Source organism: Aplidium turbinatum, chromosome 2, assembly GCF_918807975.1.
Source record: "Aplidium turbinatum chromosome 2, kaAplTurb1.1, whole genome shotgun sequence".
Lineage (NCBI taxonomy): Eukaryota > Metazoa > Chordata > Ascidiacea > Aplousobranchia > Polyclinidae > Aplidium > Aplidium turbinatum.
The window spans coordinates 8,040,969-8,058,816 of NC_137473.1; the positions used below are offsets into that span (position 1 = coordinate 8,040,969).

General features: G+C 36.7%; 1 protein-coding gene across 1 annotated transcript in view; it reads left to right on the forward strand.

Moving 5' to 3' along the window:
* Positions 1 to 8,286: 8,286 nt before the first annotated feature.
* Positions 8,287 to 17,848, forward strand: part of LOC145788291 (uncharacterized) — a 38,967-nt gene continuing 29,405 nt past the window's right edge. Inside the window, exons 1-6 of the mRNA XM_082600073.1 lie at positions 8,287 to 8,386; positions 12,643 to 12,797; positions 13,900 to 13,999; positions 14,190 to 14,367; positions 15,557 to 15,678; positions 16,797 to 17,087. Of these exons, the coding sequence (XP_082456199.1) occupies positions 8,287 to 8,386; positions 12,643 to 12,797; positions 13,900 to 13,999; positions 14,190 to 14,367; positions 15,557 to 15,678; positions 16,797 to 17,087 (946 nt within the window). The remainder of the gene's footprint in view (positions 8,387 to 12,642; positions 12,798 to 13,899; positions 14,000 to 14,189; positions 14,368 to 15,556; positions 15,679 to 16,796; positions 17,088 to 17,848) is intronic.

A 17,848-nucleotide genomic window follows, 5' to 3' on the forward strand; every position in this document is an offset into this window, starting at 1 on the left:
GTGCGCTGAACTTTCTGTAAGTCCGTGGCAGGCGAAAGACCGCAGTGCTTAAGCTTATAACTTAGTTTAAATGTTTTCATATTGAGCCAGAAAATATTCATCTATTAATTAGCCTACATTTTGCAAGACAGTGCAAATACGAACCGAAGCTGTTCGAATATTGTAAGTCGCTATCTGCATTTGTTTATGTAGGCTACCGTAGGCTACATGTTGCTGATGAATGTTAACTTTGAGCTATAGGCTACTATAAAATGCTTTTAACTGTAAGGGCTTCGTATGAAATTTGAATGGCAATAGCCCAACCTGAAACCTACCAATAAAGTGCTTTTTTTATGTTTTGTTAATGTACCGTATTTCTTGAATAAACCACACTCGTAAGTCGTAACTGTATTGTTTGTTGGTTTTGAATTTCTATCCTCGAACTGAAAAAAATCTTGATAGGTTATTCCTGGTAGTTTCGCACTCTTGTAGATGCACTTGATGCAGGGCCGGTTACCGAGATTGGCTGAGTGAAGATTCCGATTGTTAAAGTGTTGTTACCGGGAAATTATTCCATTCATTCCCGGTTTCTAATCCATTCTCGGGTCCCCGAGAGTCGAACCAGTACCGCTTGATCTTGAAGCTTCTTCGCTCACGAAGTCACGCGCTAGCCATCGGAGCTATTGGAACGTTGGTTAACCTGCCAGTTCATAGTTTTATTCATGCAGAGTCCGGCAGAAAAACGTTACAGATTGCATAACGCAGTGAGGATAAGTCGGGTAGCCTAATAATGTGATGACATCGATACGAAATAGAACACAAGCGCTGTCGCTGAAACACATTAGCAGTTGTAGAGTGACAATAATTAAACCATTACATTATGATTGTTTAATTTGGTTTTATTAACTGACTGAGCCATCGAGGCGGATTACTGTTGTGGTGTTATGAACGATATGCTACAATTTTTTGCTTTTATCCTTCTTCCTAATGTAATATCGGCTGTCGCTATAATAATATTTCCGATAAAACACTTTCCACCTCATTATGACATGTTACAATTTCTAGGGGCATCGCGCATTTTTATGAAGGTTGATGCAGATTCACATCGGTTTGAAAAGACAAACCGGACCATCTTACCAAAAGTCCAAAAAAGTTTCATGTAGCCTATCGGTTTTGTAAAGTTAATTTTTCGTCACGCCACCTATCACTGAACTGTAACTTCAACTAAAATAGACTGAACAAAACGCATACAAACGAAAAAATATATTTAAAAACTAAAATTTTGATAGAAAACATTTTCAACTTGAAAGTTTTTGTAATATTTTACCGTTTCTTCTATTCGTGTGACAAAACAATGGTGGGTTATTCAACCATGAAAGCTGTCAAATGACGACTAGTAAACTATTCCATGCATTTGACATTTTCGCAGTTCACGGATGAAGTATTCATGTCCATTCTTTTGCATTGTGCAAGTCCGGATTCCGGATGAACCTCTTGAAATAAAAGGAAACTATTTTGAAGCTTTTTAGTATATACACTATACCAGAAGAGGAAGAATCCTTTTTTCGTGAAGCAGTAAATAAACGCTCGACTGAGCTGGTCTTGTACGTTGTACACATGGGTTGTTTTGATGCGGTTTAATTCTATCAATTTTGTAGGGGAGACCGGGGCTAGTTGTAACATTTTTTGAATTATTTATTATATGTCTGTAAAAACAAGTCTGAGCGAATTTTTTGGAGATTAGTTGTATAGGTAGACTATTTACGCATATTATTCCACCTAAAGCCCTGTGATATATATGAAGGATTTTGAGAAAATTGGCCTAGAAAAACTTTAATCGGGCGTTACAACTTGCCCCGGATCTGGGGCAAGTTGTAATACAGGCAGAGGCAAGTTGTAACAGAATATTTTTCCTGCGAATAAATAGCAAACACTTTACTAAACATTCACTTTTCTTCAAGAAAGGTTTATTCACTCCTCAAGGTCAGAAAATTTTCACCAGAAGGTACACACTGAAGCAAAACTGCACACAATATAACAGGCATTTCAAAAATTCACATTTTTCCTTTACTCCTCACAAAGGTGACAATAATACTTTGGCAATCCCTCGGTACATTGAGAATGCGACCAACCATGGCACTTTTCACACCTGACCCAATTTTCTCCCGGTCTACTGTTCGAATACGCTCGAAAGACATAGGCCTACAGGTGTTCAATGTTTTTTCTTACAATCAGTAAGCTATCTTAGGTAGGCTAGTTAAGTTTACCTTTAACTTTCTTAACCAGTCTGTACAAAGTCACATGGCATATGTTGTAATCTTTGGCAATTTTTCGAATAGACTCATTTCCAGTGATGGCTTCCTCAGCAGCACGTTTTAATACAGCAGGTGGAATCTTCCCACGTTCACTTTTTCTTTTATAATTACGCATAATTGTAACAGTTACCAAGTAATCTAGCTCATTTACTGCCAAAGAACATACTGTAACACAGCTCTTGTTACATCTTGCCCCAATAGCAGTTAGCCATGAACTGTTCGATATTTCACCAATAAAATGCCACATATTTTTGGTCACCTTTAATTTTTTAAATACCTAAGTAAATGGTTATATCAAAAAAAAAAGACCAGCCCTTTAGCTTACTTTTTCTTGTCGTAGTAACTACAAGTTTATTTTTCTAAAATTTTACTTTCAGTAGGCAAAAAATGCTTTTCGTTATAACTCAACTGTACGGAGAGATATTGAAACGAGGGTTTATCTGTAACTTAGCTACAATACACTTGATAGAGGGCGCAATAGAAAAATACATTTTTCTGTTTAGTTGGGGAGAAAATGATAGTGTTACAACTTACCCCTGTTACTTTTAGCCCCGGTCTCCCCTATTACCTATTGGCATCTCGATAGCCACTTTAACAAGTCGAAATTCTGCCACTAAACTTGACTAGAATGAAACCGCCAACCAATCATAAGCTACGGTTTAAGTGACGTAAAAAATGGCGAAAAGAAGATGATAAAAAGCAAATTAAGTGATGGATTTTTTGTCAGCTGGTTGGCTTAAGGGTTAGGGCTAGAAAGTAGTCATTGCATTGACGTGGGTTCGATTCCCACCACTGCTATTGCTCTTTTTCTTCTGTAATTACCAAATAAAGTTCAAAACAAGCATTAACTCTCTGGATGAGTGCTAGAAGGGTCACAATTGGACGGTAGCCTCTTATAACATGTTCTGATTGGTTGGCGGTTTCATTCTAGTCAAGTTTAGTGGCAGAATTTCGACTTGTTAAAGTGGCTACCTGGCATCTCTCGGTAACCCAGGGCTTCCGATATCAATGAAATTAATGCTTTAAAAGTCTTACTTATAGGTACGTATGAACAATGGTTAAAGATTTGTTTAAATGGAAGAAAAGCGATTGACTTGTTTTTGAATCCTGAAAAGACTGAGTGTTCATTAGGACAATTATCGTTTCTAACACTTGTTGCAACGATCATGTGATGAAAGTGAAAGTAAAGAAATGACTAGCAATGACTTGTTTTTGTTAATCGCAATCTGACTATCTATTTACAAACATACCACCACGTTTCCTGCCGAAACAAATCTACGTGCGCTGAACGGGAATCGAACTGACACCATGTCAAAGTCGCTCGGCGGATGCTCTGCACTTTGTGCCACGCAGTCGACGATAATTTTGGAGCGAATCGTAATCAATATGTCAGTTGTGGGATATGCTGTACAAAAAGGCCAAAAGGTGAGTTCCTTATTTTATTCCAGGTGTTGGGAATGAGAAGACAAGGTTCACAATATATTAAGCTTTCGGCACTAACGAGAGTAGAGTGGCCAGTGGCCAATTCCATTTTCTCGGCCGTCTATCCTTCAGCAATTATGCCCATGCAACTTAATACACCCTGGGTAGAGGTGAGTGGTGATTTTCAACAACCAGCTTAAGCCGGGAGTTGAACCAGGATTGCACGATTGGAAAGCGAGCGCATCCCTTGTGTCACCTTACCGCCGTACAGAAAATATAGCTTAAAAATAACATTAAACCTGTTTAACTGATTTTTGATGCTACCTCTTGTGGCATGATAAAAAGTAACTACTAAATTAATCAGTAATCTATTACATAATTCAAAGCTTTAGTCAAGCTTTTAATACGATTCTAAAAATTCACGATTTGAAGTAAGATTTTTTTTGAATCAATATAAGGTAAATGAAGTCTAATTTAACCTTTTTTTGAAGGCTGTATAATGTATATGGCATTATAAGTGGCCTTGAACTAATTGCGCCAAGAATAATCAAATGATTTTCTGGATTCAGATTGTTATCATAATAACCTATAAAGCGGATCGATTTAAGCGATGTTTGGTAAAGTATACCTGCTTACCGTATTTATATGAAAAGTGTTTGAAGCTTTGGCTTATAATAAAAATGCCGTTCTTTTGTTGTATTTGTTTACTTATGATATATTTTATAAAATTATATGCGTAATAAATTTAATCACCCATTTTAAGGTATGATGCATACAAGCCGTTTTCGGCTGAAACGCATTTTGATGTGTTTCCATTTGGTTTGTCCTCATTTTGATCTCCATGAAATATTTTCAGACTACATTTATTTTTATTGCTCGATTTTTACATTTCATTAAAACATGAGAATTTTTCCTATGCTCTTTTTGTTTGTCGCATCCAGGCTTACGCCGGTAGTTGAAGATTTAGATTAAGTGGACGGGAAGGCAAGGAAGCCAATCATCGTGTCCACCTTTAGGCATGCTTTTAAGTGTCCTGTCAGAGACACAGCCGCATGCTCTCGAGGTGTCGAACCGCCGCCCTTTCGACTGACGTTCCAGGGCTCTCACCACTTGGCTATGCAGTCGACCGCTCTTGAGATGATCGCTCGGTTGCGTCGGCAGACTGCTGTAAATTGGCTTAACACAAGATTTAGATTGAACGAAAATGGAGCCGAAAATTGGTCAACTCTGCTTCTCATAATGTTTAGTTTTGTTATAAAAGTACAACCATTGAAGGGTCCACCATGATAGCTTATGAAAGTAGATGAAAACCCGTTCTGCAAAGAAAAAAGACGCAAAGTCAAGAAAAGACAGAAAAGTATTATATTAAATTGGAAAATCGAATTGCATAACCTGGTGTTGCTATTTATTTAACTTACATTGATAGTTAAAAGTTTGGAAATACTGGAAAGATTTGTCGCCCCTTCAAAACAAGGATAAACTGGTAAACTTTCACACATCAACGCAGCTAAAAAAACTTATTCGGTGCAATAAGCCTCCAGTTAGAAACTTCATCAGGTTTTACGTTGTTTCAACGTCTACAGACGTTAAATCAACAAGAAAGGGTTAGTTTGCTGACTGGGATCCTCGCATTTTTTGATGTCTGGTCATAATCAATAGAGCGAGGAAGACTTTAAGAAACAAAGAGTTCAGGAGATTTCTTTCTTGCATCTATTGTATGCAACATGTTCATGCGAGACTCCAGGTAACAAGGCGGCCAAGTGCTTCGTGCAACCACGGCTTAACTTTAGAACAAGAAAAATTTAGATTGCGTCATAGACAGGTGTGACAGTTTTGAATAAGTTTTTATGCTTTTTAATTTAAACCAACCCAATAAAATCTGTTAAAAAATATGAAAACCAGACAATACAAATTTCTCGGCCATGTAATAGGAAAGCTAAAACTGAAACATCTCTTTTTAACTGGTAAAATTTTTGAAAAGCGGGCACCTGGCAGACAAAGACAAACTCATCTGAAACAATTTAACGTCAAGACAGAAACAATCATCCATGCAACATATAATAGGAAATTATTTATCTGAGGCTGTTGATGCCTGGTTCAGGCCAGGCAATTCAAGAAAAAAAACCCAATAAGTGTTTTTTTTTTTGAGAAATAAAAACATACCCATCAAAGTTCGTTTTGAATTGACATTTTGCCAAGATCTGTTCCAAGTGTTTTTCTTTAACTGCAGAGTAGGCCTAGAGTTGTAGATATTAGTTTTGTAAAGTTTCAAACACAATCAAATTTCATAATGTGTTAGCTATAGCTAAAGTTCATGATTCCGTTTGAAATTAAATATTTTAACAAACAATGTGATTCGTACTATAGCCTACAGTAGATTATTAGTTCCCTACAGGAACAATTTTTTAAGACGTTTAAATAGTAATGTAAGTAGCCTGTGATGTGAATGTTTGTTTTAATCCAATCTAAGTTCAAGGATATTTATATTTTATATCAATACTTTTAGTTAGAGGAAGTATATTTTGGCAAGAAAATGAAATATCTTCTTACTGGTGTCAAACCCACAACAATGCTTGATATGAACGACTCGGTTACATGTCTTGTAATACAAACGAATTTATTTTCACACGAGTAAGTTCAATCATAAACAGCTAAAAATCGATTTCGATCAGCTAGCAGCTAGAATGCTTGATCATCATCAGTTAAGCTTATTCAAATAGAATCTATTTGTGAAAATAATTTCGTTTCTATATTTTAGCAATCAACTCAAGGCTAAGAACTCTTTGGTAGAGCGAGCATATTGGCCAAATACAGTAGATTAAAAATTGCTGTGAATCACTGCATTAGTCACTCATGGTTGTACTCCAACATTGACCAGACTGAACGCAATTTGAAATGCTACGTTTAAAATACATCGTACAACAGTCTTAGTTGAAAAGTTTCAAAAACAAGTGCTCTGCTTGCGTATGCAGCTAGAGTTAGACAAAGAAGATAAAATCAACTGGCCAGAAATACAAATTTAAACATCAGAAACCAATTCTATAAACGCATCACAGCAGACAGATATCACATCGATATTTCATGTTTCATTTCAGTGTTTCCCATACAATCAAACAACTTTTTCACTAAACTTAAGTAAATTATCATGATGCCTCTTTTCACACTCACTTTTATCAAGTTCAAAACATTTATCTTTAATTGATTTTCATGCTGTGAGCAGCCAAAGTCTCTACAAGTAACCAACTCATAAAAATAATCTATTGATTTATAACAGGGGTGGGGAACCTTTTTAGTATTGCGGGCCACATAAAATGAGAAATAACACAGGCGGGCCACTAAAATTTCGAAATTTTATTTACAGATTAAAAATGCAGCGAAGTAGACAATGATTTATTTCACTTTCACAGCTAGTGGGATGGCTGAAAGTTTTTATTTTTGGTGAGTCGTGTGATGTCTGCTGACACGGAAGATGTTGCAACTCTTAACTACATCTCCACGTTTTTATCAGTCAGTCTGGAGCGAAGCCGACTTTTTGTTAGATTCAATTTGGAAAAAAAACTGCTCGCAACGGTAGGTGCTTCCAAACAGAGACACATATTTCAAAGCATGTTTCCGCATGACTGGAAAATCATCAGCATTTATGTAGCGTTGATAAAAGTTGAGCATTGGAATGTTTTGGTACATCGCTTTCAGCGTACCGTCACTCTGGAGCTCTACTATTTCATGTTGGAAGTTACTAGGAACATCAGTTGCAACCACATTGAAAGGAGAGGCAAAAATATCTAACTCCATTTCTTTACTCTTTATGTCCAAAAATCTTGCATTAAATGTCTCCATAAGATTGACACATACATAGGCAATGGGTAGCCTATATTTGGCTGTTGTAGAAAGCTTTTGCTCTTGCAAGGTAGGAAAATGTGCGGTGTTATTGTTTTCAAGTTGTACTTTCCACAGGTAATTTAGCTTCAAATGATTTCACTTTTGCAAAAGAAAAAAAAAAATTTTTTACGAAATTTTGACGCGGGCCACATAGAACAGTTACGCGGGCCGCATTCGGCCCGCGGGCCGCAGGTTCCCCACCCCTGATTTATAATATCAGAGGCTTTGTCAGCCCGAGGATAACGATTCAAAACCAACCAACCTGTAAGTGTTTTTAAAAAAATTGTTTTGAACAAATTTTACTGGTGATTACGGTGATTCCGAACTCAAATAGCCTCAGTCGTACTTTTACGACAATTTAAGAAAATTTGGATCACCATGCGCTAGCCACAAAACTAAACTCACTGAAACCCAAACCGCAGTAAGGTCTGTACAATTCAAATGGTGTGTGATTGCGCTATGTTATTTGAAGACTTGCGAATATTAGTTACTTAGGCGTGCTCGGAGCAAAAACATGCAGGGCTGCAGCCCCATGGCACGAGCCGCCACTGCTAAGTTGTATCTTTTTGCAGATGACTGCTTTTGGTTTGCAGACAAATTTTTCACGTTTTCTGCACCTGCATATTAATCTTTCAAGGTCGTTTAATAATTCTGTCAATTGTGCATGACCGTGAGCTTTTATCACGACACAATGGTGAAATCAAGATGCCACGTGAAGAATCTCCCAAAAGTTTTTACTGTTTTAGCAATGGTGCTATGTTGGATGCCTACGTTTTCTTCATGTTTGACAGGTGAGTTTGTGACTTATAACGTTTTAGGCTTGATAGCGCTTGAATGAACTTGATCAGCAAGCGAGTAACGTCATTTCTTTCTGTAGACTCCGTTGGCGAGTTTCTGAAAACAGAAATTAGACTGTGAGCTCATATCGCTTTACCTGTAGCACGTGTTGTACAAATCACAAATGTATACGCCATGTATTACAAGAAGCCATTCTTTTTGTTTTTTGAATTTGTGTAGCCTACAAGTTAATGTTTGCTTAATTGTGAGAAGTACTGTCATACATTAGCAGCTAAATATGCTGTTAATATCACGAATTCGATTCTGACCTGATCCATAATGTTAAGAGATAAAATTGTTTTGCGTGTGCGTCCATTGAGAACCAGTGTTGTTGATATTACATCATAGAAACTCCAAAATGTCTTGGGAGCTGCCCACAAAAGTCGTCCTTATGAAATTACAAAAGAAAAATTAATCCCCTTTTACATTTCCGCAAAATATCCGCACTGTGTCAACCCCCCTTGTATGTGCGGACGATATCTCTGAAGTGTGAGTAGCAATGGCCATTTTATAAGTTGTATTGCTTGCGTGAAACTACAAATATACTACTTCTACTGGAGTGGCGGTTTAGAAACCCTCTATAGCAGCAGGGGTGCCTAAAGTTTTGTTGCCACGGGCGCATTTCGCTAATCGCATGTCTTGGTCGGCCGCATTAAATTATTCGCTCATATTTGTCCTTGAACTTCGGCCTCAGTTTCAAAAGATTGGGCTATATTGTGGGGAAGGCAGTCACGAAACGTTTTTAGTTATATAATCAACACTGCTTAATCGGCCCACGTTTAATCGGGCTACTCGCTTAATGGGACCGTTTTTCGCTGGTCCCAAATCTAATTTGATTTTTATGTGCAGTCTTTTTCACTTAATCGGACCACTACCTTCTTGTCCGTAATCGGCGCCGCGGCAGCGCGCCCTCGCCCTCGCTTTGACGATCGAAGCGCACCACTTTTCCACCAAAAATAGACTTTGTGTTCAACGTGTTTTTATTCCACATGTGTTTAGCGCGATTACACGTTAAGAGTTGATGGGCATTTATGCTATTTTCTCGAAAGCTATAAATAGCACTTTTTATATCTAAGACAGGCAAGAAGCAACAATACAACAGGGTTGAGCATTATAACAATATATTTTATGTATTTACAAATAGTTTTAACAGTCGAACGTTTTCGGCTTAACTTCAGCCCTCATTAGGTATCTGAAAATATTTATAAAGATCCAATAAATTTCGACTTCTTAAAAATGGTTGTTGATAAACATCGCTCACTTCTACCCAGGGTGACATAAATTGGGCGGGTGTAGTTGCTGAAGCAAAGGTAGCCGAGATAAAACAGCTGGCCACCATACTCTTGTTAGTGCCGAAAGCCGAGTACTATATAATGAAAATCTTACGTTGGTATCACTCGAGGTTCAGTAACTGATTCACTATTAGCTTGAAAGTCAATAAAATATTTTGACAACATCAAGCAACTTATGAGAATGAAAAGCATGTTGAAAGTACCAGTAAAATCAACAGACAGAACTAAATTCAGGGAGTTCATATGGGAGGTCGCTGCTGATCAAGCACGATCAATCTATTGAAAAATATTAACTTAGAGGGGAATTTGAAACAAGTATCACCTGAATCGATTTTTGTCAAAAAAATCATCACTCCGTCATCATTATCACTTTAGATTTAAGGACAATTGCCTATTTTCATTTATTTTCCATTATCATCGAGGCAATAATGCAGCAGCGATTTTACGCATGACAGAACATCACTCGAATTAGATTTGAGTCGCGCGGTAACGACACGAGTGAAACATTACCCATACGCATTTAAAACGAAAAATATAGTCAAGATTATTAGGCTACTGTTTTCTAACATTGCTCTGTATTTACCACAATGATGTGGTGCAAACTTTGAATAGGTTACCTCACTTCAAAGTTTCGGTTACTTCAATTCTTTACTTTAAAGCAGTGATTCTCAACCTTTTTTGGCCCATAGACCATATTTAAAAAAAATATATCCGATGGACCACTTTGCAATGTTGACGCCTCATGAACGCCACTGGTCGAAACTGTATTGCACATAGGTCAGAAAACTCAAGGGCGTGTTCAATCTTAGTCCTTAATAAAATAATACTTAATAAACTATTTAAGCAAACCCTCTTAATTTGCACACTTAAGCTTAACTACTTGAATACACATAACTTTAATTTCAAATTTTATTCTAACAAAACATCATGCACAATTGCACATATTCTTTCAATAAAATGGTAATGTCTGGTAATGTCTCAGTTGTCAGTTTTGCCTTCTTAGCAACATTTTGTTAATTTGAAAGCACTACAGAATACAACTTAATTTAGCGTTTGAAAATATATAACATGTGACATTCATAACATAATTTAATTAACATTCAATGAAACAATGAATAGCTCTACTCTCCCTATAGAAACTTTGTACAATGAAGAAGCGCAATCTTCGTGCACCGACAACACCACAACAATTATAGCAACATATGATTTATTGATTAGGCCTGCCAGCACATCGTTTATGCCTTAAACAGTATTTCTAATATGGTGTCCGACAAATTGTTCGTAAGCAATTGTTCGTAAAGCAATTATTCGTAAGCAATTGTTCGTAAAACAATTGTTCGTAAAATTAATTCTTCGTAAAACAATTCTTCCTAAAGCATTTTTTTGTGCATGCAGTTAAAATTTGATGTATACGAAGAAATGCTTTACGAAGAATTGTTTTACGGATTTCATTTTACGAAAAACAGTTTACGAACTATTGTTTTACGAACAATTGCTTACGAACAATTGCTTACGAACAATTTGCCTATAACCATTTTTTACACCTGTAATCCTGTATGCAGTCCTTACATAATTTACTGTAGTAAATGATATAATTTTGAAGAATGTTTTATGAAGGATTTATAGAACTCTCTGTGGACCAACAGAAATTCCTGGTGGACCACCAGTAGTCCACCTGGACCACGTTGAGAATCACTGCTTTAAAGCACATGCATTTTTACAATGAGGTGGTTGGTACATTAAATATTACTTTGAAAAACGGTCATGGCTTGTGTGTTATTCCAAAATAAATTCCAGCTGTTGTTCAAAAACTGGCTGGCATTCAGGCCCAGTTTCTTGAATAAGAGTTTAATTGAAATGCTTTGAAGTTAAGTAGTGATACTATAATTGCAAAAGTATTAAGCATCACAAATTGTTTGGTAAAGCTTGAATGCTTAAATTGGCATCAAGGCAAGAAACAAAAGTTTTAAATTAATAAAACAGCTTTTGCTGGTTTTAAGCATTTCAAACATTTGAGCTTCTTGTTTCTAATTTTTTAGATTGATTGGTAGCATTGTGTATTCAAACCAAATCTAAATCCGTATCCTCTATGCTTAACCAGAATAGAATTTAGTTAAATTTCATCAAATATAGTTATTACTCTCTAAAACCTCTACAGCAGTGGTTCCCAACCTGGGGTCCGTGAGAAAGCATTTGGGTGTCGGTGATTACCTTGATGAATTTTTGAAAAAAAAGCGAAAAGCGATTTTTTTACTTTCATTTCTCTCTTGAAATGTAAATGAAACTACATCTACCACAGCGCATGTCGATTACAGTCAAATCAGGATTGGCTCGTCTATTACGTAATAGAAAGCATGCGGTGCAACCAAAGTTTACCTCAGAAGTTTCGGCATGGCACTTTGGGTCACCTTAATATTCAAATACTGCTGACATTTCTTCAACAATTCATTCATTTCCTTATTTGAGCAACTGTTTAACCTGATATTTGCCGCAGGAGTCATAGCGGCAATGCAATATGACACATTACAGTAGTTGAGTAGCATAATTATTACAAGAGTCAATAGTATGTTAATTGAGCTTCAGGCAAAATTTAGGTAGGGGTCCGCAAAATTAATAATTTGTCTAAAGGGGTCCGTGACAACAAAAAGGTTGGAAACCACAGCTCTACAGCTTGTTTCACCCTATATGGGAGATCATCAGAAGGTTCTGAAAATATGCAAAAGCAATAAATCGGTAATACCTGAAAAGATATTAAATATTATAACCTTAAAACATTATAACACTGAACTTATTAAAATTATTTTTTGTTTAGTTCAGTTTCATATTTTTTTATTGAGCTAATGTCAAACCCATTCGATTTGAGACATACTCTTTGTTCACCAAATTATCATTTTTAATTGCTTCCTTTTAACTTGCAGCTCCAACTTCAGTCACCATCAGCACAGTGACATCGTCGGGATTCACTGTGTCATTTGACTCGGTTTCTGATGCTGATGAATACAACATCACTGTAACTGCACAGCATGACCCTACAGATGCTGCAATATACATAACAACTGAAACGACGTTACTTGTGAGTTTCGTTTCTGTTATTTATTTGTTTGTATCAGAATACCTCAACTTAGACACCACAAATTTGTAGGGGTGTATTTAAATTTATTTGTTTGTATCAGAATACTTCAACTCAGACATCACAAATTTGTAAGGGGTGTATTTAAATTTATTTGTTTGGAACATAAACAACAGTATTACTTGTATGTTGTATCATGCACTATATCAGCACTGGCAGATTAGAAAATGACACTAAGAGATTGACCAGTTCTTCTTCGTGTGAACCTTTTCTTCATCGCCACTCCAAGATTTTGTTGATACAGGAATACAATATTATATAAAGATTATGTAAAAAAGAAGTAGGAAGTCGCTTTTCGTGCAGTAACGGTGAAGTGTAGGCTGCTTCTAGTTTTGTCACTTTTTGCAGAATATGTTGAGGATTATGACTCACGACAAGAGACTTTTAATTTTTCAAGACAAAACACTTGATATGGCATTATTCTTGATATTGTCATTTCCCGCCACGAATAGCCTATATGGCTTTGTTGCGAAGGCAAAGTAGCAATGTGTTTGACTTCGCCATGTGTCTCCAAGATTTATTGAACAAAATAGTGTGCTGGTCAATCGTTAAGTATATTGTAAAATTGTATGCAGAAGATAGCCGTGCGTTCAGCCTCCACTTTTGATTGAGTGAGATGGATACATATAGTTGTATTTATTTCAGGAGATCTTTTCTGTACCTACATTAACTTTTGTAAAACTGAAACTCGCGTCCCTATTTTTTGACTAAATGTAAAAGTGCGATACAATTTATTTCTCCAAGAAACGTAATGTACAATATCAATTTATTTACATCAACAAGAAAAGCTGTTTGTAGGAAATCAAAGGTCTGGTAAGACTCATTGTTGAAAAAGATACATCATGGTACAATACACAACACACATGACATATCGCCTTCACAGTGCAACTGAGTTTAACAAGCATTCGGTTGATAAACAGGGACGTGATATGGCCTATCTATGACATATATATCTTTTTTTACTACAATAGCAAAACGTTATTTTTTATGGCTGAGCATAACAACAAAAAGAAAAACAAGTTGAAAAAAAATTTTTAATTTGCAGGTAACAAACCGAAGAAGCAACATAAATTATGACGTAACAGTGGCAGCGTTTGATTCGAGCGAGAACAGCGAGTCATCGAGCAGCAGCAGAGCAAGAACTGGTGAGGAATTAAATTTCAAGTTTTAGTTATTTTGTGCTTTTGCGTTTGAAATTTCCATTTTATATCATATTTTTCAATTTGATAGTTTCTTGAACAGTAGCCTACAGTGGTGAGTTATAGCAAGGCCAACCAACTAAAACTAATGAAGCGTGTTAACAATGACCCCTCTTCACTATTTTTTACATTTCAGCTCCTTTTGGGTCAAGCATTCTTCAAGCAATTTCTACTCCAACCTTCATTACAATTTTCCTTGAAGAAACACCAGGAGCAACAGCTTGGCAAGTCGAATACATAAACACCAACACTGGTGACGTAAATTCCATTCGTGCGCCTGAAGACACTCCATCAAACACGCGATACGTTGCAATGTGAGATTGTTTCTTGTGTGATGTCATGTTGAAAATGGCATTGTAAAAAATTATTTAAAGGTATAACTTTGTAACTTATAATGTTGGCGAGGAAATAAGATTTGATTCTGAAACGCTCCATCACCATTATTCGAACTTTCAAGCTGTCATTGACATTCATCTGTATTTTTGCGTTTATGACCAGAAACAATCACATGTGCCTTGCTTGCTGTTGCTATGACTTACTCCAGCGCAAATATCGAGGAGCAAAATTTAAGAATAGAGTTGATACCGCTTTGTCTCTCTACCATCCTTTTCTTATGAAAACAAAGCATTCAGGCAAAGGAGTAACTAATAATCTATTAAACCTAAACAAAGTGCTACTAAATCAAAACAAAAATACTACAGAGTCATTTTGATTCCATTAATTTGACTTCACATTTTTTTGGAGTAATCTCTAAATAGCACTAAAGTAAAGATGAGTCCCATCCTTGAATCAAAGCTTAAGAGAAAGAGAAGATAAGGTTCTCATTGTACTATAACCCTTTGGCATTAACCGGAGTAGGGTGGCCAGTTTCTTTCTTTCGGCCGCCCTTCCTTCAGCAATTATGCCCACTCAATTTAATGCACCCTGGGTAGAGGTGAGCAGTGATTTTCAACAACCAGCTTAAGCCGGGAGTCGAGCCAGGATTGCATGATTGGAAAGCGAGCGCCTTTTATGTTGCGCCATCTCACTGCCTGAATACCATTAAATTATTGATAAAAATTAAGGTTGATTTATTGTTGCTTTACACAGGAGCGGGTTTAACTGATGGGGAACCCGGGGCACTTTTAGATCGGGGGGCCGCAGTCCAAAAAAAATTTTTGCACCTTCCGCGCGAAAAACTTTACAAGAACTTGAAAGTCACCCACACCGTTGCTAATGCATTTACGTCAAGCTCAGTCACCACCTTGTGACTAAAAATTCACCTTGAAAGAAAAAAGAGGCATTTTGCAGAAACTTTAAAGGCTGAGAGAAAATAATAATAATAATAACACAAAATCGTCGTCGAGGGGCCCTTCAAAAAAGGGGTCTGGGGCAACTGCACCCTCTGCTCCCCTTAAATCCGGGCCTGGCTCTATAACTGCCACGATTTGTTTGAAACTATCATTTCACCTAATTTGACTCCTTTAGACAAGAAATAATCAATTAATTATTTGTTGAATCCAGAATCCGCTCGCTTGCTCCAAACACACAGTACTCACTGAGGGCGAGAGTGACTCAAATCAATGGCGTCACAAGTTACACAGTGGAGCAAAGCCCGTATGGAGCCAGTTATAACGTAACGACAGGTAAAAATAGTTTTCACATGTTTTTGCGCTAGTAGAACATTAAATGCTGTTTTTTTCTGTATATAAGTTTAAATTTGTTTTTACTGCTTTTCTCCATTTCTTCAAAGAATTGCACTTCATGACACTTAGGGCTGTTTTGAAGTAGAAATAATGGCATTTCACAGAATTGACACTTTGTAGTTTTGTTAGCATGACGTTTTAGTTAAAGCACCATCTGGTCTCTAATCCGTCTGGAGTCAGTAACTATAAATTATCATCTGTATTCCTTGCTTTTAAATGGTTAACTAAACCAGCTCTCTTGCATATTTTGTTTAAAATCACTTAGCACAAAATCACCATGAGGCACAGACCATGAGGCACAGACCATGAGGCACAGACCAAATGAGATCCATTGAATTTACTTATTGCTGCAGTTACAGCGCAAAGCGTAACTTTCTAGCTTGCTTGTGAGTTTTGTGTTAGACGTTTTGTTACAATTACAACCGCATGGCCAAATGGTGAACAATGGAATCAGTCTGATGGTCCAATAATCGCCAGTTGTGCATGTTTATTATGACAAAGTCATTAAGAAGTTAACTGTACCACTTCCCGACCTGAGTTATTTGGGTGGATATGGAGAAAGCAAACACGAAACACACCAGAAAAATTTTCTGAAAAAATTTAAACAATTGGTACCAGTTTAAAAGTCTTTGGCGTGACTGTACCTGGAATCGAACCAAAACCGAAGGGGTTCAATTCAAGGAAGTCCGAATAGCCAATACCTGATCTGGTGATAGAGCAAATGTGTTTTTTTTTAATGAAATGATTTTAATGTCAAGCTTTATGATCAGCAGAGTGTGGAATAAGGCATAACTTTGTTTCTGGCCTTTTGTGTTGTATATTTTTATGTTCCTTGCTGATAAGCAAACCGTAAACCTCAAAATTTCTCAAATCAAAATCCTAAGCTTGAGTATGATGAGCTTTGTATTTACTTCTTGCTATCTTTCAAAGTGCTGGCACAGTAGCCTACCAACAAACTGGAAAGTGTTTTTGGATATGACTCTTGTTAAGATTTCTTCAGCATGGAATGGCCTCATTATGACTTTGATTTTTATTTAAATTATATCATTGTTTTGCAGAGAAACTATCTGCATTCGGTCGTGTTGAAGTCGCTGGAAGTTACGATGCAAACGTCGACAACAACGAGACCCTGAAAAGCGAAATTGCTGATGAATTGTTATCAGCCTACCAAGCAGTTTCGGAAAACGTTTCCAGTGTTTCTGTTGTGGAATTGGAAGAATACCCAGAATCTGAGAATATTCTTTGTCACTACGAAATTGAATTGAACAATCAGGAAGTAAATGTTGATGAGGATGCACTAACGTTGGACAATTTTGCAGAATACTCCAACTTTCAAGTTCGCTACTTTGGTAAGTCGTCACTTACTATTGTTTATTACATATCTGTATCAGAATTAGGTTGTAGTTCAGTTCAGCAGGCCATAGCCCTACGAAGGGCAGTAGGTATTTCTCAAGGGACGCCACTCAGCAATCGAGGACATGCTTTTATTCTTATTATTTATTTTCCTCAGACCAATAGGTCCATCTTTACTACCAAACATTCAAAAAACAAAGCAAGAACAAACAATACAAGTAATAATCACAATATCCCAGTTAACAGATAATGCTGTTGCGGTAAATTGTCAACGAATAAACTGCCAATCGCAGTATTGAGATACGACGATTTGACAAGAGTGTCAGAATTGCAGAGAGCATTCATGTAACATTTTCTTGAAGATTGACATATACAGTACATAAAAATTTGTAAAGATATTTGCGCAGTACTGCATCAAAGGTCAAGATATTTTGTTCAATTTGAATAGTGAAGGCACTGGCATAACGAGGTAAGCCATGCAACATACGAAAAGCAACGTTGTGTATGCAACAGGTACATGGTTGATGGAGGCAAGTGAGAAGATTCACCAAAGTTGACATGCATAAAAAGAAACACGATGCGCCTGAAATAACATGTTTTTCATAGAAATTGTGCACTTCAAGCAGCCAGCCCTTAACATGTTTCCAACACAATAAAGATGTCTTCTTTGTGTGTTTATGTCATTGTCATCTTTTAATTTCGAGTTAATATGAACACCCAGGTATTTAATATTATCTGTAAAAGCAACAGGTTATTT